Source organism: Macrobrachium nipponense, chromosome 30 (assembly GCF_015104395.2).
Source record: "Macrobrachium nipponense isolate FS-2020 chromosome 30, ASM1510439v2, whole genome shotgun sequence".
NCBI classification, from domain to species: domain Eukaryota; kingdom Metazoa; phylum Arthropoda; class Malacostraca; order Decapoda; family Palaemonidae; genus Macrobrachium; species Macrobrachium nipponense.
The window spans coordinates 159504-178164 of NC_087218.1; the positions used below are offsets into that span (position 1 = coordinate 159504).

Sequence of the window (18661 nt, forward strand, 5' to 3'; positions counted from 1 at the left end):
GTAGATTTACTTTCCTATTTTAATGACTCATGTGATTATGAGTTTTCCTTGGGCTATTATTATTATTAGGGAAAAACTCTATCGCGAGAGTATATATAATGTTCGAAAGGGTCCACAATAATAAAAAGTGTTAGAGGGGAAATAGATATCCATGCTGTCGATTTAAAATGAATGTAAACGTGGAAGGGAAGGGTTCGAAAGCTTTTTGTAAAGTTTTAAAAATTATACAGGGACCTTTAACACTTTATTATTGTGGACCCTTTAGAATATTATTATTATTATTATTATTATTATTATTATTATTATTTTATTATTATTAAATTTATTATATTAATTATTATTATTATTATTATTATTATTATTATTATTATTATTATTATTTTATTATTATTGGGCACAGTTTTCCGTGTCGAAAATGATGACAATGGTTGCAGGTCCAATAATATAGCATGTGAGTATATAGTCTTTAATGGATATTAAAAGCTTTCGAACCTTGTACTAGGTTCATCTTCAGTCAAGATGAACCTAGTAGAAGGTTCGAAAGCTTTTAATATCCATCAAAAACCTCATACCCACATGCTATATTATTGTGAACCTGCATCCATTCTTATTATTATTATTATATTTCAGCGTGCCACTATGCCACACGGGAAAGTTTTGGGGGGTTCGACGATAACAAATGGGATGTTGTACGCCCGAGGCAACACAAAGGATTTCGATCACTGGGCGTCGCTGGGCAACGCTGGGTGGGAATACGAAAACTGCCTTCATTACTTCAGGAAGAGTGAGAACTACAGAGGCAGCAAGCTAGGAGAAACAGGTACATGGAATGACAAACTTTAAAAAAGTAGAATGCGTAGTCACACACACACACACAAAACATTTATTTTTGTCTCTCAAGCATATCATTTTCATGTTCACCAATATTAAGCTACAGATCCAGTTCAACTATTACCTCTGGAATAAATTTACACCCAAGTGAAATAACAATTTGGTGTAAATTATTGGATATATATGTATATATATGTTTATATATATATATATATATATATATATATATATATATAATACATATACTACATAGTATATATGTAATATATACTTATATATACTATATATATGTAAATATATAATATATACTATCCATATATTGATTGTAATAACCACAATGCAATCTTAACTTTTCGAAATCTTCACACTTTTTTAATATGCTTGTTACTACAAAGCCTTAGATACAGTTACTTCAGAACTGCTTCATATTTCTTGCATTTGGATCCAATGGTTTGAAGTGACAAGCTTATCTAATAAAGTTAAGGGTATTGTGGCTATTACAATATATATATATATATATATATATATATATATATATACATATATATATATATATATATATATATAATATATATATAATATTATATATTATTTATATATAGACAAAATCCACGTAGGGAAGAGAAACGATTGAGTGCTGCAAGTCCTATCAACTTCTTGTCCTTTACTTGGCAGTCTGTTTAGTAAAGGACAAAGAATCGAGAGGCCTTCTTGCAGAACTCCATCTTTTCTCTTTCCTTCGTGGATTTTTTCTTTATTTTTATATATTCGTCACGTTCCATATTTTTGCGATTCAGTTATGCATATATATATATATATATATATATATATATATATATATATATATATGTATATATATATGTATATATATAATGTATATGATTATTCCAATCATGTTATTCATCTATAACAAACAACAATTCCAATAGAAATTAATGACTTGAACAGTCTTGCACCACCATGAGGTAATAAAACGATGAACAACTTGATCAAAAAACAATTTCATGAAGTGTCCTAGCACGCTTTGGCAGAGCTGTACCACGGCCGAGGTGGTCCAATGTCTGTTACGGGGTCTCATCCCGGAGACCTCTCAGTGGCATTCCTGGCGGCAGGCGCAGAGCACGGCTTTGATATCATCGACCCGAGCGGACCCGTTCAGACAGGTAAGGAACATCAGTCGTTCTGTAAATCCTTTTGTATGCCATATGAACCAGTCATTTTTGTAAATACTTTATGACTAAGAAGATCAGTGGTTCTGTAAATCCTTTAGTGCCGTATCAACCTGTCATTTTTGCTAAACATTTAGGACTGACAAGATCATTGGTTCTGTAAATACTTAAGTACCATATGAACCAGTCATTTTTGTAAATACTTTATGACTGACAAGATCATTGGTTCTGTAAATCCTTAAGTACCATATGAACCAGTTAATTTTGCAAATACTTTAGGACTAACAAGATCATTGGTTCTGTAAATCCTTTAGTACCGTATGAACCAGTCATTTTTGCAAATACTTTGGGACTAATAAGATCAGTGGTTTTGTAAATCCTTTAGCACCATAGGAACCAGTCATTTTTGCAAATACTTTATTACTAACAAGATCAGTAGCTCTGTAAATACTTTGGTACCATATGAAGCAGTCATTTTTGCAAATACTTTATGACTAACAAGATCAGTGGTTCTGTAAATCCTTTAGTACCAAATGAACCAGTCAATTTTGCAAATACTTTATGTCTAACAAGATCATTGGTTATGTAAATCCTTTGGTACCATATGAACCAGTGATTTTTGCAAATTCTTTATGGTTAACAAGAATATCAGCCGTCCTGTAAATCCTTTATTACCATATGAACCAGTTATTTTTGCAAATACTTTAGGACTAACAATATCAGCGGTTCTGAAATACCTTTAGTACCATATGAACCAATCATTTTTGCAAATACTTTAGGACTAACAAGATCAGTGGTTCTGTAAAACCTTTGGTACCATATGAACCAGTCATTTTTGCAAATACTTTGACGAACGAGATCAATGGTTCTGTAAATCCTTAAGTAACATATGAACTACTCATTTTTGCAATTACTTTAGGAATAGCAAGAAGACCAGTGCTTTTGATAATATTTCTTCATGAGGACCAGTCATTTTTGCAATTATTTTAAGAGGTATTGCTGACTCCGGGGTTTAAGCTACACTTTGACTCGTTCATCCTCAGGCCTGGGCGTTAATTAAGTTACCTGTCCCCCTGGCCCTACAGTAAATTGAGTAAAAAAGTTCATGAGAATTCTAGGTCCTATTTACAAAGATATTAGCTCTGATCACAGTTAAGCTCACACATGTCAAAACTATGTGTATTATAACTAACAAACTGCCCTTCGATAAATTAAGGACATCTACCTTTGTATTTTAATTTCTACTCTGATAAATTATCAGTTTGTGTCTTTTATTTAATTGAAGATTTTTATATCTTATTTTCCCCAGGTTTTTCTAAGCCTTATTTCAATATAGGAGATGGCATCAGGTCTTCTGTAGCTTACTCATTCATCAGGCCAGCAGCAGCATGGCCCAATCTTCATGTACTACATAGTGCTACAGTACAAAAGGTAGCCGAGATTTTTATTCAGATATTTGCTTTACATATGATTTCCCTTAAGACGAGTCTCTTTCAAACCACGTCTTCCTAACTCTGTTATTTTTTTCTTTTCCTTTTAAGATTGTGAATATTGTAAGTTGATATTGCTAACATGGTAATGTAAGAACATAAAGAATAAATGGTGCTGGAGACAGTGATAACTGTGCTGTACTTAGAATAACTGTGTTGTACTTAGATAAACGTAACCACAATACAGATTGGATATTTGATTTACTGTAAAAGGATAAATCCTTCTGCATTCATAATTCAAGATAAAAATTAAATCCCGTAGTCTGAAATGGCATTTGAATTGAAACTTTGAATTGAATCCTTCACTTTCCTATTACATAGTAGTTTTATTAAGGAATACATTTACTGATTGCTATTGGTTCTTGGTGACCATTTTCTCGCGTTACCAATTCTAATTTCATGCCACTGTTTCAGATCATCTTGGATGACGAGAATGGAGCCAAGGGAGTGATATTCAAATACGATAACATGGTCAGTATGTTTTTTTTTTTTTTTTTTTTTTAGTTCAGTTGAGTAACCGTTTCCTGATATGCTTGGAATAATAATTCCATTAACTAAACTCTGAAATAATGTCAATTTAACTGCAGTACATTTACATTAACCGTGCATTTGCGGTCTAGGCCAGTCCGTCACGACGCTCCTGATTGGCTGTTAATAAGCCAATCACATCACAGGGCTGGAAACTCTCAGTCTCTCTCGAGAGTTCACATGGGTAGGATACATCTTTCAGGAGAGGTGGAACATACATCCTGCCTATGAGAACTCTCGAAAGAAAGAGACTGAGAGTTTCCAGCCCTGTGATTGGCTTATCAACAGCCAATCAGGAGCGTCGTAAGGGACTGTTCTAGACATCAAATGCAAGGTTGATGTGAATCTACTATAGGAGAACGATTCTTAACACGATTTAGCCATGGCAATAAGTCAGAAAAATAACGAAATGTAACGAGTCCTTATCTCGAGCAGAAACGTACTTCAATACATTTCTGTATTTGCTTTTTCTTTACCTACTTCTGTCAGGTGTATGAACGGTTGGTTGGTTCGGATTAAGCTGGATTCTAGTTCCTCATTGGACGAGTGGGTTGCGTACTCGCCTATCACTCTGGTAGCCCGAGTTCGTTCCGCGCTTCCGCCAGTGCGGAACCAGAGAAATTTATTTCTGGTGATTGGAAATTCATTTCTCGATAGAATGTAGTTCGGATCCCACAGTAAGCTGCAGGTACCGTTGCTAAGTAGTCAATTTGTTCCTAGCCACGTGTATAAAAATCTAATTCTTCAGGCCAGCCCTAGGAAAGCTGTTAATCAGCTCATTGGTCTCTTAAACTAAGATATATACTTACTTAAGCTGGATTCTGCCAGACCTTTAGGGCATGAAAGTGAGTAAGTGGTCCGTCAGATAAAAGAACAAATGATGGATGTTCTAAAAAGTTTGCCATGTTTCATTCCAGTTGTATAAAGCGATGGCCAGCAGAGAGGTCATCATCAGCGCTGGGGCTCTTGGATCGCCGAAACTCCTGATGCTTTCCGGCATAGGACCAGAGGAACATCTACAGGAACACGGAGTATGATACTATATTTTGTGTGCTAATAGGCAATGACTGTGATTGTCAGCATCCACAAAAGGATAATTGTCCTAGTACAAATACTGAACAGATAATATAATGTTTAAAATAAATAATGTTTATATATATATATAATTATTAGTATATATGTAATATATTATTATATAATTATATTAATATATAAAATTATATAATATATATAATATATATATATGTATATATATATATATATATATATATATATATATTATATGTATATATGTGTGTGTGTGTGTGTGTGTGTGTGTGTGTATTTATACACTATATGTATGTATGTATTTGGCTACATATTCTCGTCATGATTAACCGATTCCAGATACAACCTATAGCTCATGTTCCGGGAGTTGGACAGAATCTGCAAGACCACATGGGCGTGTACGGCCTCGTCTGGACGATTAACAAAGGTTCATCCTCCTCTATGAGACAAATCATTGCTCCAGGAGCTATTGAGCAATATGTGCTTGAAAGAGGAGGTTGGTATTTCTAAGCTGCGACATGAATTATGCATGATCTTTTGAACGTGTATGATTAACTTCAGAGGTAGGCTGTTCTCTCCTGGGTGATGCTCTCAGCAGGATAGCTTTGATTTTGTGTGTCTTTGTTTTATTTTATTTAATTTTATTAATTAATTTCTTTATTTTGTTTTTGGTGGAGAGAAGGTTTTAACACTCGGCCAGTAACGAGATTTGGCTATAGACATAACTGCTGCAACATTGACCATAACAGAAGCTATCTGTATAGGGTTTATACCAAAGAACGGGATTTGGGATTTGACAATAGACATAACTGCTGCAACATTGACCATACCAAGCTATCTGTATAAGGTTTAGACCAAAGAGCTCTTGATTTCAAGTAACAAGATGGGTTGGGGACGACCTCTAAATGCAATACTGCAACGTTCCAAAGAAGCTCTTGTCCGTTTAATGGCTTAAGCCTGAAAAAAAACCTGGTTTTGAACCGCCTGAAGGAATGACGGTTAAAACCCGGGGAATCTATGTGTATAGCATTAGTCTGCGAGAGATGCAACGATCCAACAGTGACTTGGATGCTGAAGATGGTTATACGAATCAGTATCATTTCAGAATTTCATCTTCACACAGCGACTTAAGATATTCATTCCCTACTTTCTTCTTGCAGGCCCTTACGCTGCCCCAATTGGGGATATAGCAAACGCTTGGATAGGCGTCAACGGAGAGATCGACAATGATTATCCTGACATCCAAATATCGCTCTCACCTGCGCCATTCCACCTCGATAAAGGGCTCTTTGTGCCCTACATCTTCGGCCTGGACAAAGCGGTAAGGAAATCACATAGAACAAAATAGAAAATAGAGTTTAGGCCAAAGGTCAAGCGCTGGGACTAATGAGGTCATTCAGCGCTGAAACGGAAATTGCCAGTATAAAGATGCTCGAATGGTGTAACATGAGGAAAACCCCGCAGTTAGGAAAGGGTAGTAAGTCATATGGAAGAGAGTACGAACGGAGGTACAGTAAAAGAAATGAAAGAGATTGCAGGTAGGGGCCGAACGGACGCTGCAAAGAACCTGATGTAATGCCTACCGCGCACCGCAGAAGGTGCACTGATGGCACTAACCCCTTAAGGGGGACAAAGAGGTAAAGATTCACAATGCTCTTCTACAAGAAAATCAAGTTCTTGTTTGATCAAGATAGCTATATCGGCATTATTGATTTTCAAGAGATTTTAAGTTTACTTATTGCGCTAACGCAACACTGTTTAGCCTTTTTACTGCACTGAAGCTCAAATCATATCATGACTAAATGTTTTACCTCAGTTAAATAAATGTAAAATTGTAAAAGTTAGAAAATATGCAAATATCCTTTTTTTCTCACATTACTATTTTCTTCTTTTTTCTTATCGTATACCCTAAAACGTGGTGACTTATACTTCAACAACGTCAACAAAAGTAAGAGATTTTATCCTTTATTTCTTCCGAACAGCTCTATATGCGGCATTATTCCCCCTTGTTTGGTGAGGATGGCTTCACACTAGTAATTAACCTGCTGAGACCCAAGAGTGTTGGATCAGTGACCCTCAGATCTAGCAACCCAGAAGACCTACCTGTTATTGATCCTCAATACCTAAGCCACGAGGATGACATATACACCTTGCTGAAAGGTACGATATAAGATTTGCTGGATGTGCCAATAATAATAATAATAATAATAATAATAATAATAATCATAGGAACATTATGCACGATCCCAAGATCACTGAAAACGTATATACCTGGAAAACCTAGATGCCGAAGTAGCTCCAGGACTCATGCAGAAGAGCGTGCTGTTAGTAACAGCGCGCATGGTGAGAAAAGTGATGGAACCCTAAGGAGGTAGGATGAAACCCGGAACCCGACTCTTACAAATACCACCCAGTCGAATTGGATGATTGAGATAGAAAATTATTATTATTATTATTATTATTATTATTATTATTATTATTATTATTATTTTATTATTATTATTATTATTATTCTATTAAAAGTAATGGCTACTTCAGCAGCGTTACACTTGTAGAGATTCTTCTCTATTTTGCGAATAGCGGCTTTTTCTGTGCTACTTAAACAAGCTAGTAGAGCGCCTATAGAGGTCATGGTCAAATACAGGGTCAAAATAGGTGTATATATTTGAATTTTACATATAAACAATGATACCATAGTCATCAAAGTCATTAAAGATTTTCTCTCTCTCTCTTTCTTAAAGCGAGCTTTCGTCTGGAGCTGCCAAACATCCTCGGGCTGGGAAGCTGAGGGTGGACTGATCTTGGTGCGTTGTTGTTGTTGTTGTTGTATTAAACCGACACTTCTTGTTGGCACGGGCCTTCCCCTTGTTCGGCCCGTAGGTGATCTGAAAAGATTCATTAGGTTCATGGTTAGTTTTATGAAATTGGAAATATTTTTAGTTGTAGAGATAGGAGTGAACAGGGGAAGGATGATGGTGTCAGTAAGAGAGGGCTATCATGTCATATTGTAGTAGAAGTTTGAAAAAATGTAAGGCTTTTGAATATTAGAGAATCTGTGCAGGTGTGGTTGTCAACTCTTTACTCCCTTGGGTCCCTGCAGCCTCCGAGGATTTCAGTGGTAGGTAAAGCTTGAAAGAATTATAGTGGATGATGTGGATAGAACCTTACAGTGAGGGGATGCGATGAGGGTGATTAATGTTATTTTTAGCTGGAATTAAAACACTGCTGCACCAGCACAGCGAAAGAGGAAGACCTGTCACCTTAAACTGGATACCCAGTCACATAGGAATTCCAGGCAACGAGAGTGCCGATGAGCTAGCCAAAAGTACAAAACACATTGACAGAGTGCAAATACATATACAACCTGCACTGCAACAAATCAAGAATGCAATGAAACCACTCTGCCAAGAAAACTTGCTAAAGGACCATTGTGAGTGGGTAGAAAAGAACTCACCGTCTGCCAGATGGTATAGGATATAAAGCCTGCTGGGAAATCGTGGAAAACAGTGTCAAACCATGTGAAGACTGTCAAGAAGAAACACAGCAACCACTCCTTCACTACTTGCTGGAATGCAGAGAAACAGCACAGCTAAGAGGTGCAGCACAAATTGAAGTACTTGCACAAGATGCTGGGCATGCAGCTGCCACAGTCACAAAAGCAATCATCGAAAACTTAGAAGAGCATGCCCAGATGCTCTACAACCTACCTCCACCAAGGTAAATAAACTAAAAGTAACATCAATCACCCTCATCACATCCCCTCACTGTAAGGCTCTATCCACATCATCCACTATAATTCTTTTAAACTTTACCTACCACTGAAATCCTCCCGCAGGGACCCAAGGGAGTAAAGGGTTGGACAACCCCACCTGCACAGCTTCTCTAATATTCGAAAGCCTTACATTTTTTCAAACTTCTACTACAATATGACATGATGACCCTCTCTTACTGACACCATCATCCTTCCCCTGTTCACTCCTATCTCTACAACTAAAAATATTTCCAATTTCACAAGACTAACCATGAACCTAATGAATCTTTTCAGATCACCTACGGGCCGAACAAGGGAAAGGCCCGTGCCAACAAGAAGTGTTGGCTTAATACAGCAACAACAACAACGCAACCAAGATCAGTCCCTCCCTCCCTCTGCTTCCCGATTCCTGAGGATGTCTGGCAGCTCCAGACGAAAGAGCTAAGCTTTAGAAAAAGAGAGATGAGAGAGGAGAGGAGAGAGAGAGAGAGAGAGAAACTCGTTAATGACTTTGATGACTATGGTATCACAGTTTATCTGTAAAATTCAAATATATACACCTATTTTGACCCTGTATTTGACCATGGCCTCTATAGGCGCTCTACTAGCCTGTTTAAGTAGCACGGAAAAAGCCGCTATTCGCAAAATAGAGAAGAATCTCTACGAGTGTGACGCTGCTGAAGTAGCCATTACTTTTAATAAAGTATGCTTGAGAGAGGGTCTGCTTCCTAAGTACGCTAATATTATTATTATCATTATTATTACTAGCAAACTTACCCAACTACGATGGGTGATAAAATACGGGTGCAGAAGTGAAAAATTTATATGTACTATTTGTTCAGCAATATTAAAATAAGGGCGATTACACGAATAGTCTCTCTCTCTCTCTCTCTCTCTCTCTCTCTCTCTCTCTCTCTCTCTCTCGTAATGTAATTCAAGGGACGATCACTGAACGCAGAGAAATTCTTATTCATTGTTGTTTCCCCTCTTTTAATGATATTCTCTCTCTCTCTCTCTCTCTCTCTCTCTCTCTCTCTCTCTCTCTCTCTCTCTCAAAGTAAGTGAAGGGACGATCAATGAACGTAAAGAAGTTCGTATTCATTATTTACCCTCTTTTAATGATTCTCTCTCTCTCTCTCTCTCTCTCTCTCTCTCTCTCTCTCTCTTGTCGGTGACTTTCATTTAATGGAACAGGGATCTTGAATGGTTCGTTTCTTTGTCAATTAATTTGCACGGTGATACGAATAATAAAGTATCTTTCTTTTCATTATGTTACAGCAAAGACGCAACTTGTATGTCAGTGCGTTATGGCTACTGATAAATGCTCTTATGATCCTGTGTCTTCCAAAAAAGAGTAGAAAGTAGGAACTTGTCAGTTTCCTTTTTTTATGTCCATTGGCAGGATCGAAATTCCGAAGGAACATTACCTGGCAGTACTTCTTCAACGTTATTTTGTGCACTGGCAGTCCCGATGGATTTAAGTTATTAAAAAATCTTGCGATATTTGATTTGATTAATTTTTTCATTTTCTATCGTGTCAGAGCTGAAATATTCGCGACTTTCTCGGGGAAGTTGTACAGAAATTATATATGAAAAATCGTAAAGTAACTAAGTCTACGGGAATAACCAGCCTCGTTTCACGGAATCCCTTCTCACCCCACCCCCTACAAAGGAGGCGGGTAGGTTGGATGAAACCCCATTACAAACCATCTAAAGGGTCCCCGCCATAACCCTGCCAAGTTTCATGCCCAGCTGACCAGCCGTTTGGCCGTGAATGAATGACAGACAGACAGACAGACATTACGCCCATTATAGTATGATATGCTCATAGTAACGTGAGTCTTGAAATGGGGAAACAGACCCACAGTTATGTATCGGTATAAATATATTTGCAAATAAATGTAGGCGATTCCCGTTTTCAAATTGACGCAATGATGTAAACAAAGAAAATGGTAACTTAAAAAACTCAAAATGACCTTTTAAAGGTCGTTCCTCGTTTTATATATATATATATATAGCTATATATATATATATATATATATATATATATATATATATATATATATATATATATTATATATATATATATATATATATATATATAATATATATATATATATATATATATATATATATATATATATATATATATATATATATATATATACATACATATATATATATATATATATATATATTATATATATATATATATATATATATATATATATATATATATATACTACTACTTTGCTTGTTTTCAGTTTTAACGGTTTTATTTTGTTCTAATATTTTTACATCACCGCATCACATTATAAACGGGAATCAGACAGGTTCTGGAAATCGCTCCGTTTTAGATTTATTTTTAAGTATATTTGTACTTCTCCATTATTATTATCATTATTATTTGTATGGTGTTTTTACGTTGCATGGAACCAGTGGTTGGTTATTCAGCAACGGGACCAACGGCTTTACGTGACTTCCGAACCACGTCGGGAGTGCACTTCTATCACTAGAAATATTATTATTATTATTATTATTGTTGTTGTTGTTGTATAAAACGTATGCAAATATGACTTGAATTAAGCCTAATAGTGCGTTTAACGAGAAAAGAAGACATATTTGATATGAAACAAGTATAAATTGCATGCAAACAACGCTCAGTTAAGTAACCGCTAAATCTGTTTATATGGACAAACAGCAAAATAATCCAGTAAAACCACAGGTGTGGCGTATGGATATGTGCAGTATGACAGTATGCAGAAAAATATTTGCTAAAATAATTTCATAATATGAAGATAAATACATATTCGCTCATACTGATTCAGCCTGGCAGGCACAGATTTTAAAACAATGTTATAAATAGCTACGATATGAAGAGTCACATGTCTTTATGTAATATATATATTTAATCTATATACTATATATATTGAATTTTTGTAACAGAAAGCTTTTTTGTAGGTATAAAAGCAGCCGTGATAATAGGGAATTCAACTACTTTCAGACAGACTTTTGGGGCTAAGCTGTACAATAATGTAAGTAATAAGTTGGTATTGCTTTAGTTTCGCCTGAAATACATCATAAGCATTGAAGAGCTGACATATACTATCTGTAAGATAACCCTGTAAATTTTATTATTATTATTGTTAAAAAAAAAATGGCAGAATTAAGCGAGTTGATTTTATATATTGTTTTTTCTATTTTCCTTCCAATTCGCTTCTCAGGCTCAGCGATGTTTCTGAGTAACTGGCCAATATTCATACTGGGAATTTCTAAAAATTATAAAAATAGGTGATCTTGAGCACGACCCCTGCTTGACCTGGACCTGAGATCCTGTTATAATGAAATAAAAGATCATCTTTAGCATTTTTATAATTTTTAGAAATTCCCCGTATGAATATTGGCCAGTTTACTCAGAAACATCGCGAGCCCTAGAAGAGCGAATTGTAATAAAAGGAAAAAATAATAAAAATTTAAAATTTTAAAACAACTCGCTCAATTCTGCCATTCTTTTTAACAGCATTTGCCTAAAAAAAGGGTCTTCTACCAAATTATTATTATTATTATTTTTTTTCGTTTTTTTTTTTTTTTTTTTTTTTTGCTCTATCACAGTCCTCCAATTCGACTGGGTGGTATTTATAGTGTGGGGTTCCGGGTTGCATCCTGCCTCCTTAGGAGTCCATCACTTTTCTTACTATGTGTGCCGTTTCTAGGATCACACACTTCTGCATGAGGCCCGAAGCTACTTCAGCCTCTAGTTTTTCTAGATACCTTTTCAGGGATCTTGGGATCATGCCTAGTGCTCCTATGATTATGAGTACGATTTCCGCTGGCATATCCCATATCCTTCTTATTTCTATTTTCAGATCTTGATACTTATCCATTTTTTCCCTCTCTTTCTCTTCAACTCTGGTGTCCCATGGTATTGCGACATCATGAGTGATACTTTTCTCTTGACTTTGTCAATCAACGTCACGTCTGGTCTGTTTGCACGTTTCACCCTATCCGTCCTGATACCAATAGTCCCCAGAGGATCTTTGCCTGATCGTTTTCTATCACTCCTTCAGGTTGGTGCTCGTACCACTTATTGCTGCAAGGTAGCTGATGTTTCTTGGCCCACAGTGGCTCCAGTGGAGGGCTTTTGCCACTGAATCATGCCTCTTTTTGTACTGGTTCTGTGCAAGTGCCGGGCATTCGCTTGCTATGTGGTTTATGGTTTCATTTTTCGTATTGCACTTCCTACATAATGGGAGAGATGTTATTTCCGTCTATCGTTCTTTGAACATATCTGGTTCTTAGGGCCTAATCTTGTGCCGCTGTTATCATTCCTTCAGTTTCCTTCTTTAGCTCTCCCCTCTGTAACCATTGCCATGTGTCATCGCTGGCTAGTTCTTTAGTCTGTCTCATGTATTGTGCGTGCAATGGTTTGTTGTGCCAGTCCTCTGTTCTGTCTGTCATTTTCTCCTGTCTCTGTATATTTCTTGGGTCTTCATCTACTTTTATTAGTCCTTCTTCCCATGCACTCTTTTAGCCACTCGTCTTCACTGGTTTTCAGATATTGTCCCAGTGTTCTGTTCTCGGTGTTGACGCAGTCCTCTATACTTAGTAGTCCTCTCCCTCCTTCCTTTCGTGTTATGTATAGTCTGTCCGTATATGCTCTTGGGTGTAGTTCTTTGTGTATTGTCATATGTTTTCCTGGTTTTCTGATCTATGCTGCGGAGTTCTGCCTTCGTCCATTCCACTATTCCTGCGCTGTATCTGATTACTGGCACTGCCCATGTGTTTTTATGGTTTTTTTTATCATATTTCCGGCGTTGAGTTTTGACTTGAGTATCGCCTTGAGTCTCTGCATATATTCTTTCCTGATCGTGTCCCTTCATCTCTTGGTGCTTTATATACCCTCCTTCCATTATTCCCAGGTATTTGTATCCTGTCTCATCTATGTGTTTGATGTTGTTTCCCAGTCTGGTAGCTTTATTCCCTTCCGTTTCTCGTTACTTTGCCTTTTTGGTAATATTTTATTATTATTTATTATTATTATTAAGTAAAGTATTATTAGTTAATTTTATTAATTATTATTATTCTTATTATTATTATTATTATTTTCTTATTATTATTAATTTCCTATAGCATTACCAATTCTAATTTCATACCACTATATCAGAACATCTTGGGTGAAGACAAGAGGAACTTAGGGAGTAATATTATTATTATTGAAAAAGAAACCCACAAAATTACTGTGTAAAACGTGTTTACTTACAAGTATTTACATTTTACACTTATAAGTAAATACGTTATACACAGCACATTTGTGGTTTTTTTTTCAATCTTCAGAAGAAAAGTGAAAGAAGTTTTTATTATTATTATTATTATTGTTATTATTATTATTATTTTTTTTATTTTGCTCTATCACAGTCCTCCAATTCGACTGGGTGATATTTATAGTGTGGGGGGTTCCAGGTTGCATCCGCCTGCCTCCTTAGGAATCCATCACTTTTCTTACTATGTGCGCCGTTTCTAGGATCACACTCTTCTGCATGAGTCCTGGAGCTACTTCAGCCTCTAGTTTTTCTAGATTCCTTTTCAGGGATCTTGGGATTGTGCCTAGTGTTCCTATGATTATGGGTACAATTTCCACTGGCATATCCCATATCCTCTTATTTGCTTGCTATGTGGTTTATGGTTTCATTTTTCGTATTGCACTTCCTACATATGGGAGAGATGTTATTTCCATCTATCGTTTTTTGAACATATCTGGTTCTTAGTGCCTAATCTTGTGCCGCTGTTATCATTCCTTCAGTTTCCTTCTTTAGCTCTCCCCTCTGTAGCCATTACCATGTGTCATCGCTGGCTAGTTGTTTAGTCTGTCTCATATATTGTCTGTGCATTAGTTTGTTGTGCCAGTCCTCTGTTCTGTTTGTCATTCTCCTGTCTCTGTATATTTCTGGGTCTTCGTCTACTTTTATTAGTCCTTCTTCCCATGCACTCTTTAGCCACTCGTCTTCACTGGTTTTCAGATATTGCCCCAGTGCTCTGTTCTCGATGTTGACGCAGTCCTCTATACTTAGTAGTCCTCTCCCTCCTTCCTTTCGTGTTATGTATAGTCTGTCCGTATTTGCTCTTGGGTGTAGTGCTTTGTGTATTATCGTATCTTTCCTGGTTTTCTGATCTATGTCGCAGAGTTCTGCCTTCGTCCATTCCACTATTCCTGCTCTGTATCTGATTACTGGCACTGCCCATGTGTTTATGGCTTTTATCTTATTTTCGGCGTTGAGTTTTGACTTGACTATCGCCATGAGTCTCTGCATATATTCTTTCCTGATCGTATCCTTCATCTCTTGGTGTTTTATATCCCCTCCTTCCATTATTCCCAGTTATTTGTATCCAGTCTCATCTATGTGTTTGATGTTGCTCCCATCTGGTAGCTTTATCCCTTCAGTCCTTGTTACTTTGCCTTTTTTTATGTTGACTAAGGCGCATTTTTCTATTCCAAACTCCATCCTGATGTCCCCAGATACAATCCTTACAGTCTGGATTAGGGTATCTATTTCCTTGATGCTCTTACCATACAGCTTGATGTCGTCCATGAACATCAGATGGGTTGATTCTTTGTTGCCTCTTTTCTTGAGTTGGTACCCAGCATCCATCTTGTGTAGTACTTTTTGTCATGGGAATCATGGCTTACTACGAGAGTAGTGGGGACAGTGAGTCGCCCTGGAAGATCCTCTCCCTATATTAACCTCTGCTAGTCTTATTCCAGAGCTTGTAAGTATTGTATTCCAGTTGTGCATTGTATTTTTGAGGAAGCTGATGGTGTTTTCCTCTGCCCCATATATTTTCAGGCATTCTATTAGCCATGTGTGTGGTATCATGTCGAAGGCTTTCTTATAGTCTATCCATGTCATGCTTAGGTTGGTTTTCCTTCTCCTACTGTTCTATCAGGGGCTGGTCTTTTGTGCCCCTACACTTCCTTCTGCAGCCTTTCTGTTGGTAGGGGTTGGTGTTTGTCTCCTCTAGGTAGTTGTATAGCCTTTCACTGATGATACCTGTTAGTAACTTCCACATTATTGGTAGGCAGGTGATAGGCCTGTAGTTACTGGCTATATTTCCCTTACTCTTGTCTTTTTGTACTATGGATGTTCTTACTGTGGTCATCCATTTGGGTGCATGGTGATTTGAGATACAATGCTGGAGTTGTTCTGCTATTCGTGGGTGTAGGGCCTTGAAGTTTTTGAGCCAGTATCCATGGACTTCATCGGGACCTGTGGCCTTCCAGTTTGGCATTTTCTTTAGTTGGTGTCTGACTGTGTCTGTCGTGATCTCTGTGAATATTTGTTTTATTCTCCCTGTTTCTTCTTTCTTGACTTCCTGGAGCCATGTTGCATGTTTGTTGTGTGATACCAGATTGCTCCAGATGTTTTCCAGAGTCTCTTACTTGGTTCGGCTTCACGAATTTCTTGGTGGTTGTCTTCCCCTCTTAGTTGGCTAAATACTCTTTTCTGGTTGGTTCCGAATAGTTTGTTCTGTTGGTATCCCTTATTCCTGTTCATGTACCGTTAGATCTTATGTGCTTTGGCCTTAAGCCTCTGTTTTACATCTTCTATTGTGTTGTTTAGTCCCCTCTCTTGTACTTTGTATTTCCCGTTCAGTTCCTCCCTTGTTTTTCTTGCTTCTTAGGCCTTTTTTTCCTGCCATCTCTTTCAGTTTACTCAAGTCAGATCTCATCACCATGATTTGCTTTTCCAGGCGCCTTTTCCAAGGCGGTTGCTGTTTTGGTTTCTGTTGGGTTGGTTGTGCTGGTGGTGTTGGTGTTCGAATCCCCATCAGGTCTGCTACTAATCTTGCTCCTGCATATGTCAAGTTATTTGTTTCTGTGATACTGGTGGTGTGTATTATGCCCATTATTTCATTGACCTCACTTGTTTTCTCCCTTAATTTCTTGGTGTTGTAGGCTTTTATGGAGGGGATCTTTGTTCTCAATGTATCTGGCTCCATCCATTGTCTAATCTTTTCTACCCATTCCGTCCTCTCTGTTACTTCGTCGGTGTTTCTTCGTGTGTCGTTATTTGATACCTCATTATCCCTGTCGTCTTCTGTGGCTTCGTCCTTCAGTTCGTCTCCGTGTAATTCGTTGTCGTGTGACATTTCCCTTTCCAGTTCTTCTCTTTCTGTTGGGGAGAGCCATTTCTTTTTTTTTTTTTTTTTTTTTGTTCCTTACTTGGTCTGCCAGCCTCTGCTCTGTTTGGGGGTGTTTATTCCTCTCATTCCAGATGTTGACCAACCTTCTTCTATATCCTCTCGTCGGGTTGCTTCTGATGTAGCATCTCCATATTTCCTTATTTTCTTCTCTTGTCCATTTCTTCCTTTGGTTTGCTTCTGTAGCTCCAATCTCAGACTGTTGGTTACTGTCGTTGTGGTGGTCAGTTGGTGGATGACAACCTCCAAGTACCTGACCGTCTTCCCCTTCAATTGGGTTGAATACCTGGCTGCCAGACAAAGCTCCTCTGTTGCAAGAGGTTCCATTTACGTCGTTGTCGTTTATTCCTTCATTTCTTAACATCATTGCTGAGTTTTGCTATTTAACCCATAGCTGGACCCTTACCCCATCAGGGATAGTACTCATTTACAGCTAAGTAGACTGAGGAAATTATGGTAAAGATCCTTTCCTAAGGAATCAACGCAGAGGAGAGCAGTCACCCATCCAACGACTGACCAGCCCCAATGTTGCTTAACCAGTCCATTGACGACCTAACCCACTCTGCCACGGCACCACATTGTTATTATTGTTATTATTATTATTATTTATTTATTTTTTTTTTTGCTCTATCACAGTCCTCCAATTCGACTGGGTGGTATTTATAGTGTGGGGTTCCGGGTTGCATCCTGCCTCCTTAGGAGTCCATCACTTTTCTTACTATGTGTGCCGTTTCTAGGATCACACTCTTCTGCATTAGTCCTGGAGCTACTTCAGCCTCTAGTTTTTTTCTAGATTCCTTTTCAGGGATCTTTGGGATCGTGCCTAGTGCTCCTATGATTATGAGTACGATTTCCACTGGCATATCCCATATCCTTCTTATTTCTATTTTCAGATCTTGATACTTTTCCATTTTTTCCCTCTCTTTCTCCTCAACTCTGGTGTCCCATGGTATTGCGACATCAATGAGTGATACTTTCTTCTTGACTTTGTCAATCAACGTCACGTCTGGTCTGTTTGCACGTATCACCCTATCCGTTCTGATACCATAGTCCCAGAGGATCTTTGCCTGATCGTTTTTCTATCACTCCTTCAGGTTGGTGCTCGTACCACTTATTACTGCAAGGTAGCTAATGTTTCTTGCACAGGCTCCAGTGGAGGGCTTTTGCCACTGAATCATGCCTCTTTTTGTACTGGTTCTGTGCAAGTGCCGGGCATTCACTTGCTATGTGGTTTATGGTTTCATTTTTCGTATTGCACTTCCTACATATGGGAGAGATGTTATTTCCGTCTATCGCTCTTTGAACATATCTAGTTCTTAGGGTCTGATCTTGTGCCGCTGTTATCATTCCTTCAGTTTTCCTTCTTTAGCTCTCCCCTCTGTAGCCATTGCCAATTGTCATCGCTGGCTAGTTCTTAGTCTGTCTCATGTATTGTCCGTGCATTGGTTTTGTTGTGCCATCCCTACTGTCTGTGTCTTTCTCCTGTCTTCTGTATATTTTTCTGGGTCTTCGTCTACTTTTATTAGTCCTTCTTCCCATGCACTCTTGAGCCACTCGTCTTCACTGGTTTTCAGATATTGCCCCAGTGCCCTGTTTTCGATGTTGATGCAGTCCTCTATACTTAGTAGTCCTCTCCCTCCTTCCTTTCG

At 37.6% G+C, this 18661-nt stretch overlaps 1 protein-coding gene across 1 annotated transcript in view; it reads left to right on the plus strand.

Moving 5' to 3' along the window:
* Positions 1-18661, plus strand: part of LOC135201950 (glucose dehydrogenase [FAD, quinone]-like) — a 46890-nt gene that overhangs the window by 20306 nt on the left and 7923 nt on the right. The window contains exons 3-11 of the mRNA XM_064231229.1: positions 631-820; positions 1863-1994; positions 3310-3431; positions 3905-3961; positions 4936-5049; positions 5405-5561; positions 6226-6386; positions 7048-7225; positions 11778-11851. Coding sequence (XP_064087299.1) covers positions 631-820; positions 1863-1994; positions 3310-3431; positions 3905-3961; positions 4936-5049; positions 5405-5561; positions 6226-6386; positions 7048-7225; positions 11778-11851 — 1185 coding nt within the window. The remainder of the gene's footprint in view (positions 1-630; positions 821-1862; positions 1995-3309; positions 3432-3904; positions 3962-4935; positions 5050-5404; positions 5562-6225; positions 6387-7047; positions 7226-11777; positions 11852-18661) is intronic.